General features: G+C 36.8%; 1 protein-coding gene across 1 annotated transcript in view; it reads left to right on the top strand.

The window, feature by feature from the left end:
• Positions 1-2,386: 2,386 nt before the first annotated feature.
• Positions 2,387-23,348, top strand: part of gigyf1a (GRB10 interacting GYF protein 1a) — a 38,602-nt gene continuing 17,640 nt past the window's right edge. Inside the window, exons 1-4 of the mRNA XM_022678554.2 lie at positions 2,387-2,632; positions 20,129-20,709; positions 21,985-22,046; positions 22,850-22,979. Coding sequence (XP_022534275.2) covers positions 22,012-22,046; positions 22,850-22,979 — 165 coding nt within the window. The 5' untranslated portion in view covers positions 2,387-2,632; positions 20,129-20,709; positions 21,985-22,011. The remainder of the gene's footprint in view (positions 2,633-20,128; positions 20,710-21,984; positions 22,047-22,849; positions 22,980-23,348) is intronic.

Here is a 23,348-nt window from a genome sequence, read left to right as displayed (position 1 = left end):
CCTGCGCCTACGACGCGCTCTGTACAGATGTATAAGCAGTGTGATGGGGATTCAGCGGCAATGCGCCTAATTACCGCGTGGCGCACATGTCTTATAGATCAGCGGTCGCTCGCTCCCCTAGAGCAGAGCACCTGATTATATTCTAATACATGTAATATATGTAATACAGTGCTCTCACATACCCATACTGACACTACTGCTTATACTTGCACTGTCATACTCACTTTAATTATCCCTACAACTGTGCAATTGAAAGAATGTGCATTATGCACTTGTTCACTATACCAGCTAAAATCTGGTCAATTCTGACCGCACTCTTATCAACACAATACTGGAACATAGTACTTGAATCAAAACAGTAGTGGAAGTCTTTTTCAGGAACTGATATGCACTCACACACCCCAAACCTGCACTACTGCCTATACTTGCACTGATCAATCATAGCCACTTAATTCCCCCTACGACTGTGACCCCCCACCCCTTTCAAACCAACTGGTACACTGTCATTTTATATTGCACTATTGTGTGTCTCTTGTCTAACGTGTGTCTATACAACTCTGGAAAAATTAAGAGACCACTTCAGTTTCTAAATCAATTTATCTGATTTTGCTATTTATAGGTAGATGTTTGAGTAAAATTAACATTTTTGTTTTATTCTGTAAACTACAGACAACATTTCTTCCAAATTCCAAAAAAAAAAAAATAAATCATACTGCAGAAAATGAGAAGAAGATGCAGAGCTTTCAGATCTCAAATAATGCAAAGAAAACAAGTTCATATTCATAAGGTTTTAAGAATTCAGAAATCTTTGGTGGAGTAACCCTGTTTTTTTAATCACAGTTTTAATGCACATTGGCATGTTCCCCTCCAGACTGCCTCTGAATAACTTTATGCCACTCCTGGTGCAAAATTCAAGCTGTTCAGCTTGGTTTGATGGCTTGTGATCGTCCATTTCCTCTTGATTATATTCCAGAGTTTTTCAATTTGGTAAAGGCAAAAAAAACCCATAATTTTTAAGTTGTATATGTGACCTTGCTGTATTGTACAATTAGTGTCATTCTTTTATTATTTATAATATTATATTTCTGTACTTTTGTCTACTCTTACTTAAACTTGAACTCTTGTCTCACGTATGTCTATATATCTGGCCTTGTTGTATTGTACTAGTATTAGTATTAGTGTCTCATTCTTTTATATTTATAATTTTATTCTGCTGTACCTGTTGTAACTTTGGGAAGGATGGTAACGTAATTTTAATCCTCTGTATGTCCTGTCCATATGCAGTAGGGGTGGGAATCGTTTACTATCTCACGATTCGATTCGATTCCGATTTTGGGGGCCACGATTCGATTCAAAATCGATTTTTGATTCAAAACGATTTGAATTATAAAAATTTCTGCTTCTGGCTTATGAATCTTATTGAAAAAAAACCCTCCATAATATACACTGGTCCTGGAGCAGGTAATGTGTTACAAAAACAATAAAATGTGCAGGAATGTGGGTCCTCAGTGACAGAGGAATCACTGGGATATCACAATGACGTTAATGAACAATAAATAAATAATAAATAACACTGCTTTATTACCAGGCTACTAGCGGTGGTGTGTAGGTGACGCTGCTGGGCTGATGTGATGATAGCAGTGGAGCGCTAAAGTTCAGGAGCAGCTGCTGATTAACTAGTTAATTTAAGGTCGTTGTATTTCTTCAGAAAGGGGGCAGGAGGTGGAGAAATTAATTCATATGGTCCATTCCTTAATTCCTCTGTGATGAGGAGCTGAAATTAGCTCTGATTAGCTTATTGTATTTTTCCGTTCCGCCTTAAATGCTGCAGCCCGCTGCCACCTGTAGCGTTATTTAAGGTGGAACTGGAAAGTTAGCTAGTTAGCTAGCTAACAGTTACTGAAACTAACTACTAGCGATCTTTTTTATGCTTGTTATGAAGCATTCTGCCATAAAACATTGAAACTACACGTTAATCTAATGTAATATAGTGCTTGTTCTGCCATCTTACCGGTGATTCTCAAACACCTACGCTCTGTGTGTGTCTGGAAGATCTCCGTTTGAAAGGACAAGCGCTATCCCCAGGGTTGCCAGGTCCAACAAAAATACCCAGCCCAAAATCAGTCTAAAACCCGCCCCTCAGAATCGATTTTGGGACATTTTAAATCGATTCTGAATCGTAGTAAATGAGAATCAAGATTCTTATGTGAATCGATTTTTTGGCACACCTCTAATATGCAGTATTGACAATAAAAATTAACTTTCCTTGATAATGAATATGTGACCACGTGTAGTTGCCTGCACACGCCGCCAGGGGCGCTGCAACCCCCCTCAGACAGGTTTCATATGTTACTCCAGTCAGTCGCCACGGAGTCACGTGGTCTCCGCCGAGCAGAACGGCCATCTTCCTAAAACACAAACAACAAGAGTAGCGAGCAGACGAGCTAGCAGCAGCGCAGCGTCGGAGAGAGAGAGAGCAGGACACATTTTATGTACATATTACACGCGGTTTGATGCGGATTATAACGCGATTATTGAGGACAAGCACGTCGGCAGCCAGAGACCACACGGTCACATGCGCAGGAGCCCAGACGACTGGAAATAATACGCATCTCTAGCTCCAGAAATTAAGGTGAGAGAGAGCCCCTCCTCTCCTTGAATGTTTTTGGGTTGGCTGGTATGAGAGAGCTAGGTTAGCTAGCTAAGCTAAATTAGCTAGGTTAGCTAGCTAGATCTGTTACAGATTTGGTGGAGCACTCTGGGGTCTTCCTGTCATCCGTGCAGTGGGCTAACATTGGCATGAAGAAGGCGGTAAGCTAAATAGCAAAGCCCTGTCTAAGGCTAAGGGGGTGTGGATAATGGAGACGGCGTTGGTGCTTTTCAAGCTGGCTAGGTAAAGGGGGTGGGGGTTGTGTTTGTAGCTGACTGAGCTTTGGCCATGGTTGAAGGCCACGGTGAGCAGAGGAGTTCAGTAGGACGGGTGGTCTGTGAAACAACAAGGGGAAAGGTGGGGAAATGAGGAGTGTGTACCACTGTGGAGGGTGTGTACACTAACTGTGTAGTTAGATTTAATTTAAGGTTTGAATGTGTTGTCCAATAACAAACCTAACTAGCTAGCTAACTAGTTAGCTTAGCTTGGTTTGCTAACTACCTAACCTAAATACTGTATCCAAGCAGCGCTACAGACAAGCATAGCTTATTGCCCCAGAGTAACCATCCTTGGTTAGCTAGCTAACTTGTTTTAAAATGTACATTTTTGATGTTGAAAAGTTACATTTGTGGAGAATACATGGTCTTGCTGCTCTAAATACAGGAACTCCCATACACATGCGAATACACCGCCCCCTTCTCTCAGTCTCTCTCTCTCTCGTTTGCATCTGCTTGCTCAGTTTGTTTTTCGTTCCACCTTAAATTCTTCAGCAGCCAACCTACCTAGCTGTTAGTGTATTACAAAATATAACTAACAACTGCACAATTTAAGGTGGAACGAGTAGTTATAAGACCAATCTATTTAAAACTAAACGTCATCTTCTTCTCCGTATACAGATGTTTGTGTGGAAGCTGTTAGTTTCTTTATATTAATTATTAACCTAAATATGACGAGCCTAAGTAGCTAATTAGGTAACTGAGTTAACTTGTTTTGAATGTATATATTTTATGGTCTGTCCACTCTCTGAATGATTTACTTTTTTTGTTTTAAAAAAAGAAATGTGGTCTAAATACAGAAATACGCTCACATGCGAATACACCTCTCTCTCTCTCTCTCTCTCTCTCTCTCTCTCTCTCTCTCTCTCTCTCGTGTGCTTCTTTTGCTCAGTTCCTTATTCCAACTTTCTTTTCCACCTTAAATTCTGCAGCAGCTAGATACGTTACAGTCTGTCCAGGCTTTGAACTGCCGATCCATTTAAGGTGGAAATACTAATTAATCAGTCAAATCCAATTTACTTTAATCCAATCTACTTTATCTTACTCTCCGTATACAAAAGTTTGTATTGGAGCTGTTTTACCTAATCTTAGCCAAAGCTCTGTCGATATGCACAGCCATTTCTTTTTTTCTTATATGAATGTGTAACCTTAATATAACGAGAAAGGCAGCTGTCCTAGCTGAGTAACTATGTAGTTAACTTACTTGTTTTAAATGTATTAAAAGTTTTATGTTGAAAAAAAAAATGTGGTCTCTTTCTATCACCTTCTCTAACTCTCTTTCGTGTGCTTCTACTTCCTATTTTTTTTTTCCAACTTTCCGTTCCACCTTAAATTCTGCAGCAGCTGGCAACGTTACAGTGTCTGTCCATGTATGTAGCTAATTGCCGCACCATTTAAGGTGGAAAGACTAATTTATAAATCAAATCCAATTTAAACTCTATTCTTTTCTTCCTGTCCGTATACAGAGGTTTGTATTGGGATTGTTAGCCTGTCTTAGCCGAAGCTCTGTCAGTATGCACATCCATTTCTTTTTTCAGAATTAATCCTTATATTAATTCTTAAATATGAAGGGAAACACTGTCTCCCAACTGCATTGTACCATTGTAGTGGATTACGCGAAGCCAAATGTAGCAGCGGCATGGATAGATAAGCTGCCCCTGATAGGCCGCCATCGCACATTCACATCAACACGCTTTCACTGAATAAACGCTGCTGTTGGCCTCCTGCCTGCTGCACAGCCACATTTCACACTCCGGATGCTTAGTGCCAGCCTTTAAAGGTACCTGAGGGCGACTGGCCTTTAATTGAATGGCTGCAAACCTGGAATCCCCCCTACAAAAAGGCCTAAATAGTAAAAGTTAAAGAACATAATACTTTACATTGTAAATCTGATGCAGTAGTTATTTTAGTTCTATTGTAGTTATTTCGTTTAATTTTCCATAAATGGCCTTTGGTAGGGGTGTGCATTAACTATGCAAAAATTGAAGTGATTGCTGTCTAGGTGTCGGGTGTTTAAAAACAGCACAAAATAAACTGCAGTCAACAGTTTTTATATGTAAACTAATAATAAAATCCCTACTGTGTTTTTGGAAATTGCTACAGCATTACAAAGCAAAACATGCAATACTTTAGTATAGCAATGTTTTCATTCAACCCTAGTCTTGAGTAGGGGTGTGCCATATCATATCGTACACGATAATATCACCAACATTTTTGAATATTGTGAAAGATATCAAACCCTAAAGTATATATCGTGCCCTATCACTCATCCCTAATTATCAGATCAGGGTACGACTTTTTTTTTTTTGCTGTTTTTAGCAAAATAAAAATTCACGCTTTTCTCATTTCCCATTAAATATCTACTAGAGACAGATTATATCTGTCCAGTATCATTAATTTTACTGCAGCACTGGATATATGGAGGTATAAGGAGTGCATTATTAGTATTGTGCTATAGTGTATTCTTGGGAAAAATCAGTGTTTTGTCATATCGTCAAGAGTATCGTTATCACAAAAATACCATGAAATATTGTGATATTATTTTAGTGCCATATCGCCCACCCCTACCTAGTCTTGAGTAACTTTGACAATATTTCTTCATAGTATTACATTGTGTAGTGTATTTACTGTGAGTTACCTGTAGTTGGATTAGTTATTTTTCTACTTTTTCAGTTTTTTGTGAAAAGCAGTGTTTTACTGAGTTATGTCTTAATCTTCAAAATAATTGATATGAATTGTAGTTTATAACTTTAATTATTTAAATTTTTGTTGTATTTTTTTTTATTTAAACCATAGTTCTAGTTGTGCTTTATTAATATAATGAACATGGAAATTAAATTATTAATGAAAATAATTGTGTTAATATATGTCTATATTACATGCATACTGTTTTGGTCAGTTTGACCCTGTAGTGACAGTAAAGGTTTCTTGTAATTTTAAAAAGCTTTTTTTTTTTTTTCTTTTTTTAATGAACAGAACTAGAATTATGTTTAGATTTTTTTTTTAGATTGTCAAAAGCGTGGTTAAAAACACTTCAGTTTGTCCTGGGAACATTTATGTGATTCAGTTTCTTATAGTTGAGCACAAAGAGAGGGTCCATTTCTTTTGTTTACATTTGTGACCATGTCTTGTGATCACAGATCTCAATTTTGAGCATAACTTAAGTTGTGTTTGGGGAAACTATTTTCCTGTCATTTTGAGTCTTTATATTGCTAAAAAAGCAATTTTCGTAATGATCTTCGTCATGAATAGACACTTAAACATTTGTTGGCAGCATGTTTAGACTTGGCTGATGCTTCAACTTATTGCTTGATGATTTAATGTTTTCTGGAACAGCAAAATGTGATGCTGAGCTTTAGTGCATGTTTTTACAGGTTTATTTTTTACCTCTCTGTAATAATAATCTAGATGGACTTAATCTAATCATCTACTTTTTCTACGTCTTATATCTTCACCTTGACATGTAAGTGGCACATAAACATGGTCTGTCTGTATGACATGTTTACCATATCTATGAATCCCCAGTTTAATGCTTACAGTTTTGCATGAGGGATGGAATGTGAGGGATAAGAGAGAGCATACAGTACTCCAGGAGAAAGTTCACAGGCTACTCTCTCAGGGTAGTACACAGATCAGTGCTCACTCGCTGGTGTGGTGAACTTTTATGTAAGTTCAACATTTTACTTGCAAACATATTCTGGTTGTGTGCTTGCCTTCTGCGTTGCCTGTGCTGAGAGAGTTGGGAAGTTGTAACAGCAGTTGCATCTGTTTATATTAGCATGTGTTGGTTATTTTGTGATTTATCATCGAGCCCCATGACATACTGTTTTCTTCATGAGATCTCATTGATATGATGGAGAAAAGTAGTATTTTTTTCTCCCTAACTAAAAGATAAGATGCAAAAATTCATATCAGCCTATTTTTATCCGATCCTGAGAGCTGGTCTGCTGATAATATTTGTGAAAAAAGGTTTACTCCATAAAGCTTGTTCGTCAATGGATTGTCTGATACGTAGCAATAGAGTTTAGTATGAGTATATTTGTCAGTTTTTACTGTTTCTGACTCACTCACATATTTGTTGAATGTGTAAAACAAACATGTTTTTAAACGAAAGAGTACTTTTAACACCACTAACCGGATTCCCCTCTCAAGAGTGTATCACTCAGCTCAGTACAGTGAATATCAGAACACATTAGAGCTAAAAAACACCAATGACCTGTGTGCACGGCCCGCTGGGCTCCATTCCATTTCTTCAGTTGGATGTTATATATTTGTTTATCATTTACACTCTGTTCCACAGTATAGTTCTGAGTGAGGGTTCCCCAACTTTTACAGATAGTACTTAAATGTGGTTAATTCCCAAAAACGAAGTATATTTTGACTTAACAGGCACTGTGTGGCATATTACAGAAGCCCTGCATGACTAAGCATTACCAAACTTACCTAAAGACGATGAATGATTGGCCCCATAAACACCAATCGGTCTCTCTTTACTAGATAAGCAGGCTTTTTGGGTAGGGTTTGATCTCCACTGTGCAATTCTGTATGAAAATTCAGAGTTAAATATGGTTGACTTCAGTATCTAAAAGTAAGCCACATTTGAAAGATAAGGCATTGCCAGGTTTGCCTGGAAAAGGTTAATGTGGCATCCAGCTTGCCCTCGATCAGTAATAGCAATCAGCTGATGAAAATAAAAGATGATTGGTGATTGCTATGAACCCCAGAAATGCTGATTAGCAAGTTATGCTAATGCTCTTTTGAGAGTCAGAAGTGGTGTCAGTAGGGCTGGGCGATATGGAAAAAAATCTTATTACGATATAGTTTTTCATATCAGCCGATATCGATATGTATCACGATATAAATCAAATCACTTTCTGTTACACTTAAAGGTTTCTATTTTTACTCAGAAGTGACAGAATAAGGGAGTTATGGACAAAATCACTAGCAGGCTCAGAGCCTTGTGGACAGACACTAGGATGTTAACATCTTGCCAGGTGGGTACAGCTTTTAAATTAATTTTAAAAAGGGGACAAATATATAAACTAAAAAATATGTAAGACCCTTTACATTATATGTCTGTTTAATTTAAATTGCAATAACACTTTATTTATTTTTATAAAATTATATTTAATCAAAAGATCATTCCCCTCCCTGAATGCAGGCAACTACATAAAGCAAAATACAAGAGTATATCACAGTGTTCATTTTGACAGGTGATTTTGATACAGTCTTAGTCTTTTCACTAAAATGTATAATAGTTTTAGTTACATTTTAGTCTATCGGATATTATTAGTTTTAGTCAGATTTCAGTCTAGTTTAATTTTGGTCATATAAAAAGTATGTATTACATATGTTTTACTGTTTTTCTATTTTCTATTTGTTGTAATTTTAGATAATTTACTGCTTATGTTTTTTTTTAAATAAGAGCCTTTAGTTTTTTTTTTCATTTAAATTAAGCTAACATTTAAATATTAAAAAAAAAAAGTGGCCTATAATGGAGGTGGGAGGAATAAAGTCAAGTTTCTGAAATGATCCACTTCTACTGCAGTACAGATTTATACTAACATTACTGGCTTTCAGTAGACTAGACTTACATTACTTAAGTGTATTTAAAACTCCAGTTCAGTAACAGCAATGTTTAGCTCAGTTCAAATACAGCTAGACAGATTATATAATCTTCTGTATTTAGTAAAATATCCAGCATAACAGACTCTCTATCTGTTAAAAACTATAAAACACAAAGACAGAGGAGAATGCTGCCCTCAGGGTTTTCTAACAGAAACAGTGAGAGTTAGGAAAAAAGATGGAAAGTGCTTCCTTTCTGTGTGTTTATATACTAACCCCTCACTCGTGCTGAAGTTAACCTTAATTTACACGAAACGTGGATTAACACGGCTAACGTGCGTTACCCATTAGTTTATTAGAATGTAAAAAGCAGTGAAAGCATCTTAGCTAATGATGACAGATTGCACAGATCCCTTTTACACCTAAACATCGCTAACTTTAAACTGGAGACAAGCTAATCTAACTAGCAGCAAACAGAGCAGCGTTTACCTGCCTTCAGAAATCTGAACAAGCTCACCTCTCTAAATATCTTGGAGACGCATGCCTCATATTTAAAAGGTGAGTTTTCCAGTGTAGCGCCGCTGAATAGTATAAATGAAGTTTATCCAGTAAATGGGAGAGAAGGAGCCGCTATGTGAGGAGTTCAGAGTGGAGGGGCTCGGGGGGTGGGGCGGAGGGGGATGGTGGAGAGGGGAGGGGAGGGGTTGTACTGGGGTGTGCAGCAGTTCAGCGTGCTGCCTGATCTCGTGCTGCGCCTTTTCACAACGCTACTTAAACGGGAAATAGAAAATTTAGTTTATCGAATTTCTCGCCCCGACTTATCGCGATATATAGTTTCCTCGATAACTATCGATATCGTTTTATCGCCCAGCACTAGGTGTCAGTACTGTTACAACAGGACATACATTTAGACCAAGAGTGTGTCAACAACGTTTAGTGTGTTGTTATTGTTGTGCAATAACTAGATTATGTAACATCACCTTATTGTACAAAATATTCTAATTTCAGTTTGTGTGTAAGTGTCTAAGGGTGCTTTCACACTTACCTTGTTTGGCTTGGACTTTGGTCCAAACCATGATAGCAGGTGTGAAAGGGGCTGCAAACCACAGTCCAGATCGAAGGTCCAGAGTTTGGACAAAATAGGTGTTCTCGGACCAGATTTACTGCACTGATAGTTGGTTCGTACTTTAGACTAATTATAGGAAGTTTAAACTTTAAACATACTAGAGAAAAAAATAATTTGTTTTGTGCCTTAATCACACTCCCCTTTACGTTTAGGCATGTCTTGCAGCAGTATAGATACAATAGCTTAGACTGGGAATTCATTTATTTACTGTAACAGTAGAGTAACACTTATATACAGAAATAAAATGAATCTAGAGAGCTACGATTTATCACAACACCTGGCAAGACAACTTGCTGAACTCACAACATTCTACAAACCAAGTAATAGAAAGGATAGAGAAATTCCACCCAAATATATAATGATGACAAGATGTAGTAAAGTTCTTTAGTTCACGCACTAAACTGCAGTGTGAAACCAAAACCAACTGAATCACATGTATACAATGCAGACTCCGGTGTTAAAATGCCCTAAAAAAAAATTATTTTTTACCTAAGTGTGGTAGTGAGACACAGTGAGTCGTCCCTGTTGAACCGGCTATAGGCTAGGTGTAATTTTAATCAGGGTGGTCAGTTACGGTATGCGCAGTATAGTTACATAGGTTGTGCCCTCTGTCAGTTTAGCTGCTGTCTGACCCAGTCATCATGAAACAGAGTCCTCTGTATTGGTTTTCACACAATCAAGCGTAACTAAAACATCAGAGTTCAGCTTATTCAGTATTGTGTATTAAGCATTTTAGATCAGACTATTTATTAATAGGTTCTTTTAGGGAACTGCACACAATTTAACATTTATCTTCTTCCTCTTATTACTCAAACTGGCCTGGCTTCTTGGGCAATGCTGTGGGTCATTTGAGTAATGCAGCCTTCATGCATATCTTTTCAAACACACTGATTTTTTATTTATTTTTGTCCAAGATTTCCTGTCCGTGTTTGAAGTATAGCGTTTGTGTTGGACGGTAGATTCATAAGAATAACTTTAACAGTCCTGTTTTTTTTTGTTTTGTCAAGATATATTTCATGACTCATTTTGGAATAAGTGTGTGTGTGTGTTTAGGTGACAGATTGTCCTATTAAGATGTATTAAGGAGATAATGTGTATTTTTAAGAACTTTTTTGTGGGGCATAAATAGACTAAATTTAGGACGTACTGTGTCATGAGCTGGCCAGCTCGGTTCTGAACTGTATAAATAGAAAAAAAAAAACACACTATTGATTTGTAATCACTAGTTTACAGGTAAAGTTTGGTGGTTCGTTTAGTGTTGTGGTTAAACCCCAACCACTGGATTAGGACTCTGGACAAACTTTTTTCACAGCTATTCCAGAACTGTTCCAAAGCTTTCTGTCTGCTCATTTTTTTATTTATCATTTTTTTTTACATTATTGTTGTATTTATTTGGCTATTTTTGTACTGCCATTAGCCATTTTCAATTAGGGGTGTACTAACCTTTGTTTCCATCAATTTAGACATTAATGACTGCGTGGCTGGCTGGTTATTTTGAGAGCACAACAAATTTAAACTGCTATACAAGCTGTATACTGACGACTTTTCATTGTATCAAAGTGTCATATCTAGGGCTGGCCCGAATAGCGTTTTTTGAGCTCCGGATATTCGGCACTGATTCGAAGCGAATATTCGAATATTCGTTTTTAAAAAAAGAGGTAAAAAAATAAATTAAAAAAAGCAAATCACGGCCCCTTTAATCCACTGAAAAATGTTCAATTTGCTCTGACCGACGAGACATATTCACCCCTGATTTTTGGTATTTTTATCCCCCATATTTTTTCTGTGTTTTTAGCTCAGATTTCTTTGTGTTTTCATCCCGGAATTTCTTCTGCCCTACACCGCGGCTTATCCGCTGCGTAAGCAGGCTAGGAGGCTGCTGCTGCACGGTTTCTCCGCTGCGCAAGCCAGCCCAGTAAATTGCTGTTTGTGTTTTCACACTTAGGCTATTTGCTTAAAAAAACAAACAAAAAAAAAACGTTTGTTCAGGAAGTATTTTATATTCTTAAACATTGTTAATTATATTAGAGGACAGTCATTGTAAACTGTACTTGGTCTATTTCGGTTAAAGGTTTTGTGCAGGGCATATTACTGATTTTGTATTTTTGCACTTGGGCTATGAGCTCAATATTAAATATTTCGTTTGTTTAGAAATTATTTTATATTTTTAAACCATGTTAAATTATATTAGAGTAGAGGAAAGTCATTGTTAATGACGTTATTGTACTTGGTCTATTTCGGTTTAAGCATTGTGCAGGGCATAGCCGTATTACTGATTTTGTATTTTTGCACTTGGGCTATAAGCTCAATATTAAATATTTCGTTTGCTTAGAAATTATTTTATATTTTTAAACCATTTTAAATTATATTAGATAAGAGGAAATTCGTTCAGACATCATTTTTGTAGGCCAGGCTTTTGTAACCGATTTAGCCCCTACTGTTGCCACATTACCCCTTACGTTTTATTATATAAATCAGTTTCGAAGAGCCTGCATTTTTTTTATCATGTATAATAGAGGTCTGCGCGAGACTGATTTTTAAACCCACTCTTCCACGCTCCCGCGTTTCTGTCTCGTTACCGCTCCGCAAAAAAATTGCTTCTTTTAATCCCGCGCCCGCCCGCCACATAGTGCGGTCCCGTTCCTTACCCCAGTCCAAACACCATCGGTGTGTGCGTGTGTGTGTCGGTCCATCCTGCGCGTTGAGAGTTTTCTTTAGGTTTTTTTTTTTTTTACAATTATTACAGTTTTCTTAACTATTTATTAATTTGCTCCCGCATCGTCTGGATTAAACTCCCGCTCCAGCCAATAACAGTTCAGTTCTGTCCCGCGCGTAAGATATTCTGACGGCACCCGCGAAAACAGAAGTGGTTAGAGTGAGGTGGAACTCTGGAAAGGAGAAAAAAAACGAATATCCGAATACCAAAATTAAAAACCGAATACCTACTCAACGAACGAATATCCGAATACCCGAATATTCGGGTCCAGCCCTAGTCATATCTTAATTGTTTTCTCACAAAAGGTATATTACAGTTAGGGTTGCAGCGGTAACCGGTTTATAATTATAATTTTATAATTATAATTTTAATCTAAACCTAAATAAAACCTCTTTGTAGTCGTGCACAACCCATGCGGTAAGCGCCCGCAAAAGCGCGGAGTTATCCGAAATTTGGGCACGCAGGTACAGGCGTGAAGTGCGTGCTACGATGGATTCACGTGTCTGTGTGAAGGTCCTGGCCGGACTGGATGTGAAAGACGCCATTCATTTACATGCGTTAATTTTCAAATTCTGACGTGCCTGTTTTTCATATGTTAAAACCAGACTCGCTGTGAAAGCCTTAAAATAGAAATCTCTATTGTGAGGATCATGTCAGAAATAAATCCCCTCTTTCTGCAGTATCTGGTTATATACCAACTTGGCAGTAAAACGGACGTTTACAACAGTTGTTGATCAGACACTGACCCAGGCTCAGTTTATCAGATATTAAATAGTTTAAACTTGTACTGAATAGTGTAAACACATATATATATATATATATATTTTATATACACCCTTAATGCCCGTAAGAGTAGTGAAAAAACCTGGTTTCCTTCACCTAATGGTGTACAGTTTATTTTTTTTAAGGAGACATTATCTATATAGTTGTTCCAGGTTTCTACAATAAATAGTTAATTGAACAAAAAACCTTTGTTGTAATTTCTTTAAGGGTCAGTTTAATAATATATGTAACAAACTGTGATACCGTGATAACCGTGATACCGCGGTATTTTCTGAGACGGTTATCATACCGTGAAAATCTCATACCGTTGCAACCCTAATTACAATATTTACAAAAATGTAAGGTGTGTGCTCACTTTTGTAATATACTGTAGTTGCTTCTCTCTCTCCTGGTCTTGAATGTGCTTTAGTGAGTAAACATACACTCTACATAACTATTCACAACTGATCTAAAGAGGGACAAAAGGAAAGTTAAGTAAAATTTCGCAATCTACCGCATTATTGTTGTAGCTGTGCAGTAGAGACCGACCGATATGGGTTTTTCTAAGGCCGATGCCGATACCGATCATTAGTGGTCAGAGTCAGCCAATGGCCGATGTGACCTGCCGATTTTTAGGGCCGATATGCTATCGTATTATATTTATTTGGCATGCTTAAAATCATACTAGTAAGAGGAGGAACAACAGTTGTAAACTTCACACAATTTATTGAAAATAAGGTTAGCATTTTATAGTGACTTTAATGTTACTATATCACTATATGTTAATAAAAAAAATATTAATTTTATTTAGATTGTATTATCCATAACATTTTATTTTATTCATTATATAACATATGTTCTATATACACTATATATTCATGTTTATAGTAGAAATATTATGTTGGCTATTATATAAAATTTACTGTAGGGGCCTACTAATTAACAAATGTATGACTTGTTGCAGTCTGTTAGTCTATTAATTATTCATTTTAATATGTTTAACAGAGTGCAAGAAGACTTCCATAATGTGACAACTTTAGATAGTTACTCCAAAACGGCAAAGCTCATTTCTTCTTCAACTCCATGCAGTTGAAAACGAATGGACATGGGAGGACAATGTTATAAAATGTTCACATTAGGGCTGCAGCTATTATTTTACAAAAATGGGTGACGTTTAAATTAAGAATAAAATTATAAATAATGCAAAAACAGACAGGTGCTGTAATTTAAATATAGCTTTATCTGTTTTTTTTTTTCTTCTTCAAATGAGCTCCTTAGCCAGAGAAACGCGTCTCATCAGCTGTACTGGAGGTTCGGTGCGTGAGCGGAAAATGAGTTGAGAAAGCTGAAGAGCGCGGACTTTATAGGTTCAGGATAAAATGAGCTTTTATCAGAAAAGTCTGGAGGGGGTTCTAAAGTAGAACCCGACAAAACAGAAAATTCTGCTCATCGTTTCATTTAATATCTAACAGCGCAAACCGCTTTAAACGGGTGAGTTTTACAGCAGAACAGCAGGAGGCGGCATGATTTAATGTCTGTTTGTAGTGAAGGAAAAAGAGATGTTTTATTTTAACTCCATTATTTTAGAAACTATTTGTTTTATTAATTCGTTTACAATAAAGCTTATTTATATATAAGGAGAAGTACAGTCCTCTAATAATCCTGACTAACCAGTAATTATTATTTCAGCGCAGCTGATGCTGGGAATATCCTTAAACAGTTTTAGTCCTGCCCTTTTTCATTTCGTCTAAAAATAATTTAAATACTGAAAATATCAAGTGTTAATTTGATTTTATTTACTTAGATTTTCGTTTCTGAAGAAGAGACGTCAGTTATTTTATACTAGAGCTTATAGATAGGGCTTGCCTTGCATAGTCAGGGCGCATTCCAAATGCACTCCTGCCATCAACGCTAAGCATAGTTTCGTTTGGAGAGAAATGCTACAACACCGATGCAGTTGAAATTCTATTCTTTTTCAGTAAATGAAGCAACATCACAGATTACTAATCATGAGAGAAAATATAGACTTTGGGACACTGGATTGTAAAAATGGATGCCTTACCCGTTGAAAGTCTTGCTCACTCTTGAAACCTTGCGCTGCGTTCCAAGTAGCTGCCCGCAGATGTGCCGGATTAAAATCGGCGCGGCCAAATAAGAAAATCGGCCGATGCCGATTGATATAAAAATAACAAAAATCGGCCGATTAAATCGGCTGGCCGATCGATCGGTCGGCCTCTACTGTGCAGCCACTTAGCCACGCTGCTTGAGTGTGTAAAAGTAAAATTCAAGTTTTTTTTTTGATTGCACAACTAGTACTGTGAGAGTGGCATCGGTTAAGTGATGAGCAAAATGGAATTATGAAAGCTTGGCAGTTACAGTGCAGTGAAAGTACATTTCACCCTACCTGTAACATTAATTTTCTTCTTTTTCCAATAAAAACACCTGATTTGTCAACACCTAAAACTAATAAGTTCCATAAATGGAAACTCTGATTTTGCTTTTGTGTGCTGATGTTAATCTGTTTGAGCATGCCAATCTACACTGTAGCATAAACACTTTATTTACTCAGATTTAATAAGTATCACATTTTTTATTCTGTGACACTGTTATCTAAAGTTTAAATTAAATCTGTTGCAGTACATCACCTTGATTATAGAATCACCATATATTGAGTCGTAAGCCCTTTATCGTGATGCGTATCACATCACCAAGAGAAGTCAGAGTTTACAACATTATTGTAGGTGTTCCATATTGCACACAACCACAGTAAACGATGCAGTTTTAAATATGTGTCGCCATTGGAAGTAAAGGTTAACATGGTATGTGAAAAAAGTGTGTGGTTTGAGATGCAGATGTGAGATACAGATAAATGGTCAGACAAGATAAACTTAGGTTTGCTGGACTTCCATTTCCTGTGTGACTGTCGCCATACTAGCTATAGCTATTACTATTGATAATTATAACGATTATCTTTACGATAAAGATATTAATGCTTATTTATGATCAGTCAGAAGAGACAAAAAAAACAAGCTATAACTTAAATTTGAAGTAATCTGTTGTAAAAAGCTGATAGAAAGCTGTTTTTCATGCATGAATTTCAATGATCTTTTATGTACTCTTTATTTTTATAGCACTCTTGTCATCAATGTGTTTGATATTTTTAATGATGCTAATATTAGGCATTTTTCTGTTCTATTGTACAGTGAGCTCGGGTATCTGGAAAGGTGTCTATAAATAAATTGTTATTAATATTATTACATAAGCCGCATTGTTTAAGATGTAAACAGTGGAATCACATGAAGGTTTTATTATGATAGCAGTGGTGTTTTTGTCTGAATGACAAGTTATCTGCTATGCAAGTGATACACAATGCTGCTAAACAAGGCCAAATATATCTTTAAGAATATGTCTTATTGGTAAATTATGGTGCATGTTAAACCTCATTAGGTTCTAGACTTACAATGAGTCGCATCTACAAATGTATTTTATTTTTCTCACTCATGTAAACGCTCATTAACTCCCTGTTTAAATCACAGCAGTCATATCCTTCATATCGTTGTCTGACTCTTGAAATCTTTTTTGTTGCAAAGACATGCTGGCAAAAAGTTTTTGCTGTGAATGTGAATGAAGTTCTACTTGACATTTTCAGTTCTTGAAATGTATACATCCATACAGCATTCTTTGTTTATAAAGCAATCTCTCTCAGTAGTAGACAAAGCACACATCGCCACACTTTGTTGCTTGGATATCTCTGTTGCCATGATGTTTACAGATGCAGTATCTCAACCCTTGGGGTATTTTTGTTCCACATCTTTGTGATTGGCCCACTGTTCTCTATAGGAGTGAGAATTCAAAACTGAAAAGGGTGAAAAATATGGCATTTACTGTTTTCTGAAAGGTTCTGATTAGTTAAGTGCAGCTTTTATTTTAATGGCCATTCTTTTATGTACCTGCCAGCAGGTGACGTTTAAATCTTTTTTCATATGGGGACAAAATAATAGAAAGCTCAAGATGTGTTACCTTGAAGAAAGTTAGAGTTAAAACATTCTCCGTTAAATACTTTCATGTATTCATTGTTGTGAGTGCAAATAAAATGCACTTGGAAGTTCTTACATTAAACCATGATGATGTTGTGCGTTGAATAACCGTATACAGTTATTATGTTTGGAGGACAACATGCATGTTGAGGGGACCATGTGAATTATGTACATTTTTAGTTAAATATAACCTCTTTTGCATTAGGCTGCAGAAAGCAAAAAATACAGAATTTATTTTTTATGTCTTTTTGCTGCTCTGTTTTGTGATCAGCTATGAAAAATATGTTTGTTTAATCTGTTTTCAAGGTTTTTTGGGCTTTTACAATTTTACAATCCAGATTTGTTTAAATCAATAAATAAATGTGTGCAGTACATAACCTTAAATAAATGGCCATGGCTGGTTTGTAATTAGCAAATTGGATATCTTACCTTGGGTCATTGGTAGATAGGGTGTTGCTGAATCAGTGCTGTGGTGGTAGGAATGGTGGTTGTGGATTGGAGGGGTGGTGGTGTTGGGTCAGTGGTGTGGTTGTTGTAGTGGTTGTAGATAGGATACTGTTTTGGAGGGTATGGTGGTGGTTGTGGCTTTAAGGGGTGATTATGGTGTTGGATTGGTGGAGGTGGTTCTAACTTAGAGGGGGTGTGGTCATGGTTTGGAGGGGAGGTGGTGGTGGTAATAGTAGTGGTGGTGCTAGTGGGTCTATTGGCTTAGAGAGGAGGGGTGGTGCTAATGGTGGTAAATAGTGTTGGTGCTGGATCAGAAGGGATGTGTGGTGGTTTTGTTGGATTGAGGAAAGTGGGATTCTGATGGTTGTCAATTGAAGGTCAGTTGGGCAGCATAAGACTGATTTTGTTTTAAAGATATGTCTGTTATGATCATACATTTATTTTTTGGTGGAAAATAAATCTCAAGGCTGCTGTAATCCTGTGCAGGAATCTTGGTGATGATTGGGTGGTGGATGTGGGTTGGAAGGCAGTGCTGGTGGCTGTGGTGGATTATGGATCATAGTAGTCATGATAGTGGTGGTATTTCAAAGAGTCTGATCTAGTGCTGTGCGATATGACGATAAATATCGGGGGGACGATAGAAAAGAGTATATCGTGCTACAGAGGTGTACTATGTCGTATCGTATGCGATAATATCGTCAACATTTTTGAACATCGTAAACAATATAATATCCTGATATATCGTGCCATATCACCAACCCCTAATTATCACATCAGGGTACTACTATTTTGGCTGTTTTAAGCAAAAGAAAAATTCACACTGTTCTTATTTCCTAATACATATCTACTAGAGACAGATTATATCTCTTCAGTATCATTTATTTTACTTTAATCCTGGATATATGGAGATATATGGAGTGCATTATTATTAGTAGTATCACATTCTGAATCATTGACTGTTACAAATCTGATAAAATCTCCTTTTTTTAATATCTTAGTTAGAGGTGTGCGAAATCATATTGTATACAATAATAAAACGTAAGTTTTGTTTTGTTGCAGTAGTGTATTTTTTATTTTTTTGTCACATCACCAAGAGTATCGTTATCGCAATAATACCATGGCATATCGTGATATTATTTTAGAGCCATATCGCCCAACCCTATCGTGCTACTACCTATCGCCCTATCGGTTCTACAGGAATTTCTACAGTTAATCATGCAAATATATAAAGTAAGCTACGATAAAATGTATTGGAGTGTTCACTTTGCATAAACTTGGTTTATATAATGATAATAAAGTAATCTTCGCAAAAAAAAGCTTCATAATGTGGTTTTGTGACATGACGCTGCTTTACGTTATTTGACAGACACGCGCGGACACGCCGGTTTGCGACATGCTTTACGTTATTAAACTCACGAGGGCCGAACAAATGAGACGCATTGGTTTTTTAAAAAAAATACTACTGCATCTACCTCATCTGTTGTCATTTGATACACATATATTGCAGCACTAAAAGGTAGTAATTCTCATTTGTGAAAGTTGGGTTTAATGTCACGTTGAAATAAAGTTGGAAAAAAGTAAGCACTGATATTATTTTGTCATATTTTTCTAAGAATAAATGAAAACATACTTAAATGTGGTATATCATGATATATATCGTTATCGTGATATAAAAAATTCCATATCGTGATATGTGATTTTTCCAATATCGCCCAGCACTAGTCTGATCCCTTAGTTTAGTAGAGCTGGACAATAGACAATTTTTTTATTGTATATTCATGATAAATGATTCTCTGAGCATATTGTGGATGTTGTTGGTGCTTAATGAAGACTATGGTAACTGACTGCGCAGTTCTTTATACTGAATCTACTCAGTGCTGTTTAATTGGATAAAGTGTAGCACATTTTGAATTAAAATTACTTTAAAAGATCACTGTTGTATTTAACAAGCTGTATTTAAGAATCTGACGCTGCTTTTGCAAAATATGGCAAATTTTGTATTGTGAAAATGACGTTACATATCGTGCAAAAGTAACATATTGCCCACCCCTACAGTTTATGATACCTCGAGCCCATAATCTAGCCTTCTCTAGTGCTAGAAGAGCTGAGGGACTTTAGCTTGAGCTGACCATATGGAAATCCTGCTTTGTGGATTGCTCCACCCAATCTTCTTCTTCTTTTTTTATTTCCATCTTTATACCTGTTCCTTGGCAGATCATATAATGAGAGAGATGGTTGCCATAGTGTTTGAATGATATTTTTAGACACATTTGCAATGCTGTTCAGTATTGTTCAATGTACTTCATCCTAATTGACCAATCTGTATGTTGTGCACTTCCAGAAGACAACATTGTGTTGCATGCACATAAACATGAAAGTGGATGATTTTAGGTTTTTATTTTCACTTTTCTTTCTTGTAACACTATAGACCAGACTTTAACAGTTATTGTTTTAATCATACTTTATAATTACATGTTAGGAGCTCTGTGAAGCACATAGGAATATATTATACATTGTCACTGATTCCCTGTTTTCTTCTGTTGGACACAGGGGTTGAAGGAGAACCATCCGAGAGTGAGAGGGGTTGCCTGTTGGGGCCTGGTCATACAGCGTTACAGCCAGAGCCAGAGAAAAGGGAGGAGCAGGAGAGCAGAGGAGGAAGGGAGGACGGAGGAAGAGATTCGCGGTCACCTGCTTCGGACGGCTGCATTGCCAGCTGATCTGACTTTGTTTTTCATTTCTAGCATTCGATTATCGCAACTGCACTTAGGTTTTAACGTCAGTATCAAAGTTTTGCTGTTATCAGGCAGTGATTGGTATTAGTCTTGAATTTTATTTTTTCCATTTTCCAACTCAAAGGTTTATTTTCTTTTTTTTGTATGTTTTTATTTGTTTGAGGTATTTTGTTCTTGTTTTTTGGGCTGTGAACAGGAGTTTTCACATCACGTTTGATCTTTGACCCTTTTTTCCTCCTGTACACACCCAGTATAAGGCAGCTATTTCCCTACTGTTTCTCAAGTTTGGAAATCTTAACACAAACATACCTTCACACACAACACGCGCACACCACTCAGCCTTCTCACCTAAGCCTGGTCCAGCCTAGTCTCGCCTGCTCCGCTCCTCTGGACAGGGTAAGGAACTGTATTTGTGTGTGTTTGTGTGTTTTTGTTTCTGAAGATCAGTTGTGATAGTGTGTGTTGACTGTTATACAACATTTATGATTAAATAATAAATGTTTCTAAATTGTTTCTTGACTTGATTGTATGGTTTTGAAGTAAAACCTCAAGAATAGGGTGCAAAATCATTATCATTAGAATTAGAAATCAAAAGACTTGTTATATTTATCACACATACACTTACACATGTCCAAATGTTTGTGGACACACATTCTAAAGAATGAATTCAGCTACTGTATTTTGCACCCATTGCTGACCCAAATGTGCAAACACAGCTTGTCAAGTCCCTGTAGAGAAGTATTGCCAATAAATTAGGATTCTTAGAAGATAAATATGAATCTCTTGGCCCCATTCCTAATGCAAGACATGGATTAGAGAGGTAGCCCATATCTTGCATTAGGCATGGTGCCATCAGGTTTAGATTTATCTTCAGGACCTCATGAAGATGAGTTTACTTTGTTGCTGAATACAGCTATATATACACACCCCAGTGTGAACCTTTTTTGATGGTGCAACTTTACATCTCCTGTACCAAGAAAATAATTTCATTACAATGGATTATTTGTCAGGTTTATAAGCTTTTATTGTGTCATAACATTGCTGTCATGCTAAAAAAAAATTAAACTTGCATCTATAAAATTATTAATTTTCAGTGGAGGTCAATAATGATAAACTCTTTTTTTATTTCATGTTGGAGTTTTTCTATTGGTATATCAATCATGATACAATGTAAAGTTCAACTGCCAGATTCTAATGATGCCAAAAAGTAAACCATATCAAAGATAAAGAGACAAGGTTCTTGCATTAAAGCAGTTATATTATAAACTATGTATAAAATAAACCCACAGAACTACTGAATGTAGAGGCTATGCTGTATTGTAGTTGTAAGTGGCCATTAAAAATTCACAATCAATGCACCCACAGTACATAGCCTTTAAATCCTGCTGGGGTTCTTCAGACTTTAAAATGGTTCATTGTGTTCATATATTTCAATAACATAAATAATTCACCTTAAACAACCATTCATTTATGTGTGATAGCAGTTACGGATCGTTTTGGCACTACTATATTTAAGAGTGTAGACCACACTGTGTTATATTGTTTCTTTTTAGCACTAAATGTAATTGTTTTTTTAGAGCTGTGCAGATTGTGCAGATAAGCATAGTTTCGCTAGCTGACATCTGATGGCTTTTTCTTTCCTTTTTTCTTTTTTCTTTTTTTTTTAAATAGATTCAGCTCAGAGACGAAGGGAGGAATATGACAGCTGAGACACTTAACTTCGGCCCAGAATGGTAAGCTTGGTTTTCTGAAAATATATTCATCCTGCACTCTCTTGCTCTCTCCCTCTTACACACCATATTTTCTGTTTCCTTTCTCATTTCCTCTTTGTCTTATTTCTCCTCCCTCATTCTTCTGTACTAGCGTCCTGTTCTGTCCTTTCGCTTTTCAAAGGATATTAATCTCTTGCTTTTTTTTTTCCCCCACCGTGTGCAGTTATGTACTTGCCAAGTGATCGCCAGGAAGAATTCACTTTAATCTGCAGCTATAAACTCTCCCTTCATCTGAATCACTTCATTACTCTTCTTTCTTCTCTCTCTCTCCTTCTCCCTCCCTCCCTCTCTCCCTCTACCCTTTGCATTCAGTAAATGTTTATATAGAGATTAGGCGGTGAGGTGTGGCCCATATTTCTGGTGCAAGTCCATCTCTAATGACAAGGACTGCTGTGTGTGTGTGTGCATAGTTGGTCAGTAGCCAGCTCAAGATTACTCCTGGGCTTGACATGTGCACTGCGGAGTGGTGTTTTTTTAAGAGCTGCTCTCTTTGCCCAAAGACATCTGGATATGATGTTTGTACAGTTTAGAGCAGCCTTGATAGATAGCTTCATTTAAAATAAAGCGGAGTGGATAAGTAATTGAAATTGACAGGTGTCTGAAACATTGTCAGTCTAATTAAAGTGGGGTCTCTGTGTTTTTTTTTTTTTTTTTTGTGTGTTACTTACTTTCTCTGTTTTCTTTCTTTTTGTCTTTTTTTGCTTCCTTCCTTTCCTTCTTGTGTGTTTTTTCTTTTTTTTTTCTTTTGTCTTGCTCCCCCACAGGCTCCGAGCACTTTCCAGTGGAGGCAGTGTGACTTCCCCTCCTCCCTCTCCTGCTATGCCAAAGTACAAGCTGGCCGAGTATCGCTATGGCCGAGAGGAGATGTTAGCACTTTATATCAAAGACAACAAGGTAAGGATTATTAAATGAGCTGTTACACATTTATAAATGTTCTATATAAAAAAAAAATCTAAAAATATCCATATCAATTTCCTTTGTTTGTTTAATAGCCTTTGAACACCATAAAGGTGTTTTATCACCCACATGATAAAGAAGACCTTCTGCCAGTCTGTCTGTGTCCTGTCTGTTTCTCTGTCTGTTTCTCTGTCTGTTTCTCTGTCTGTTTCTCTGTCTGTTTCTCTGTCTGTTTCTCTGTCTGTTTCTCTGTCTGTGTCTCTGTCTGTGTCTCTGTCTGTTTCTCTGTCTGTTTCTCTGTCTGTTTCTCTGTCTGTTTCTCTGTCTGTTTCTCTGTCTTTGTCTCAGTCTGTGTCTCAGTCTGTG

The sequence above is a fragment of the Astyanax mexicanus genome, chromosome 8, assembly GCF_023375975.1.
Source record: "Astyanax mexicanus isolate ESR-SI-001 chromosome 8, AstMex3_surface, whole genome shotgun sequence".
Classification (NCBI taxonomy): Eukaryota; Metazoa; Chordata; class Actinopteri; order Characiformes; family Acestrorhamphidae; genus Astyanax; species Astyanax mexicanus.
Note: the sequence above shows the minus strand (reverse complement) of the source record. Positions and strands in the feature narration are given on the sequence as shown.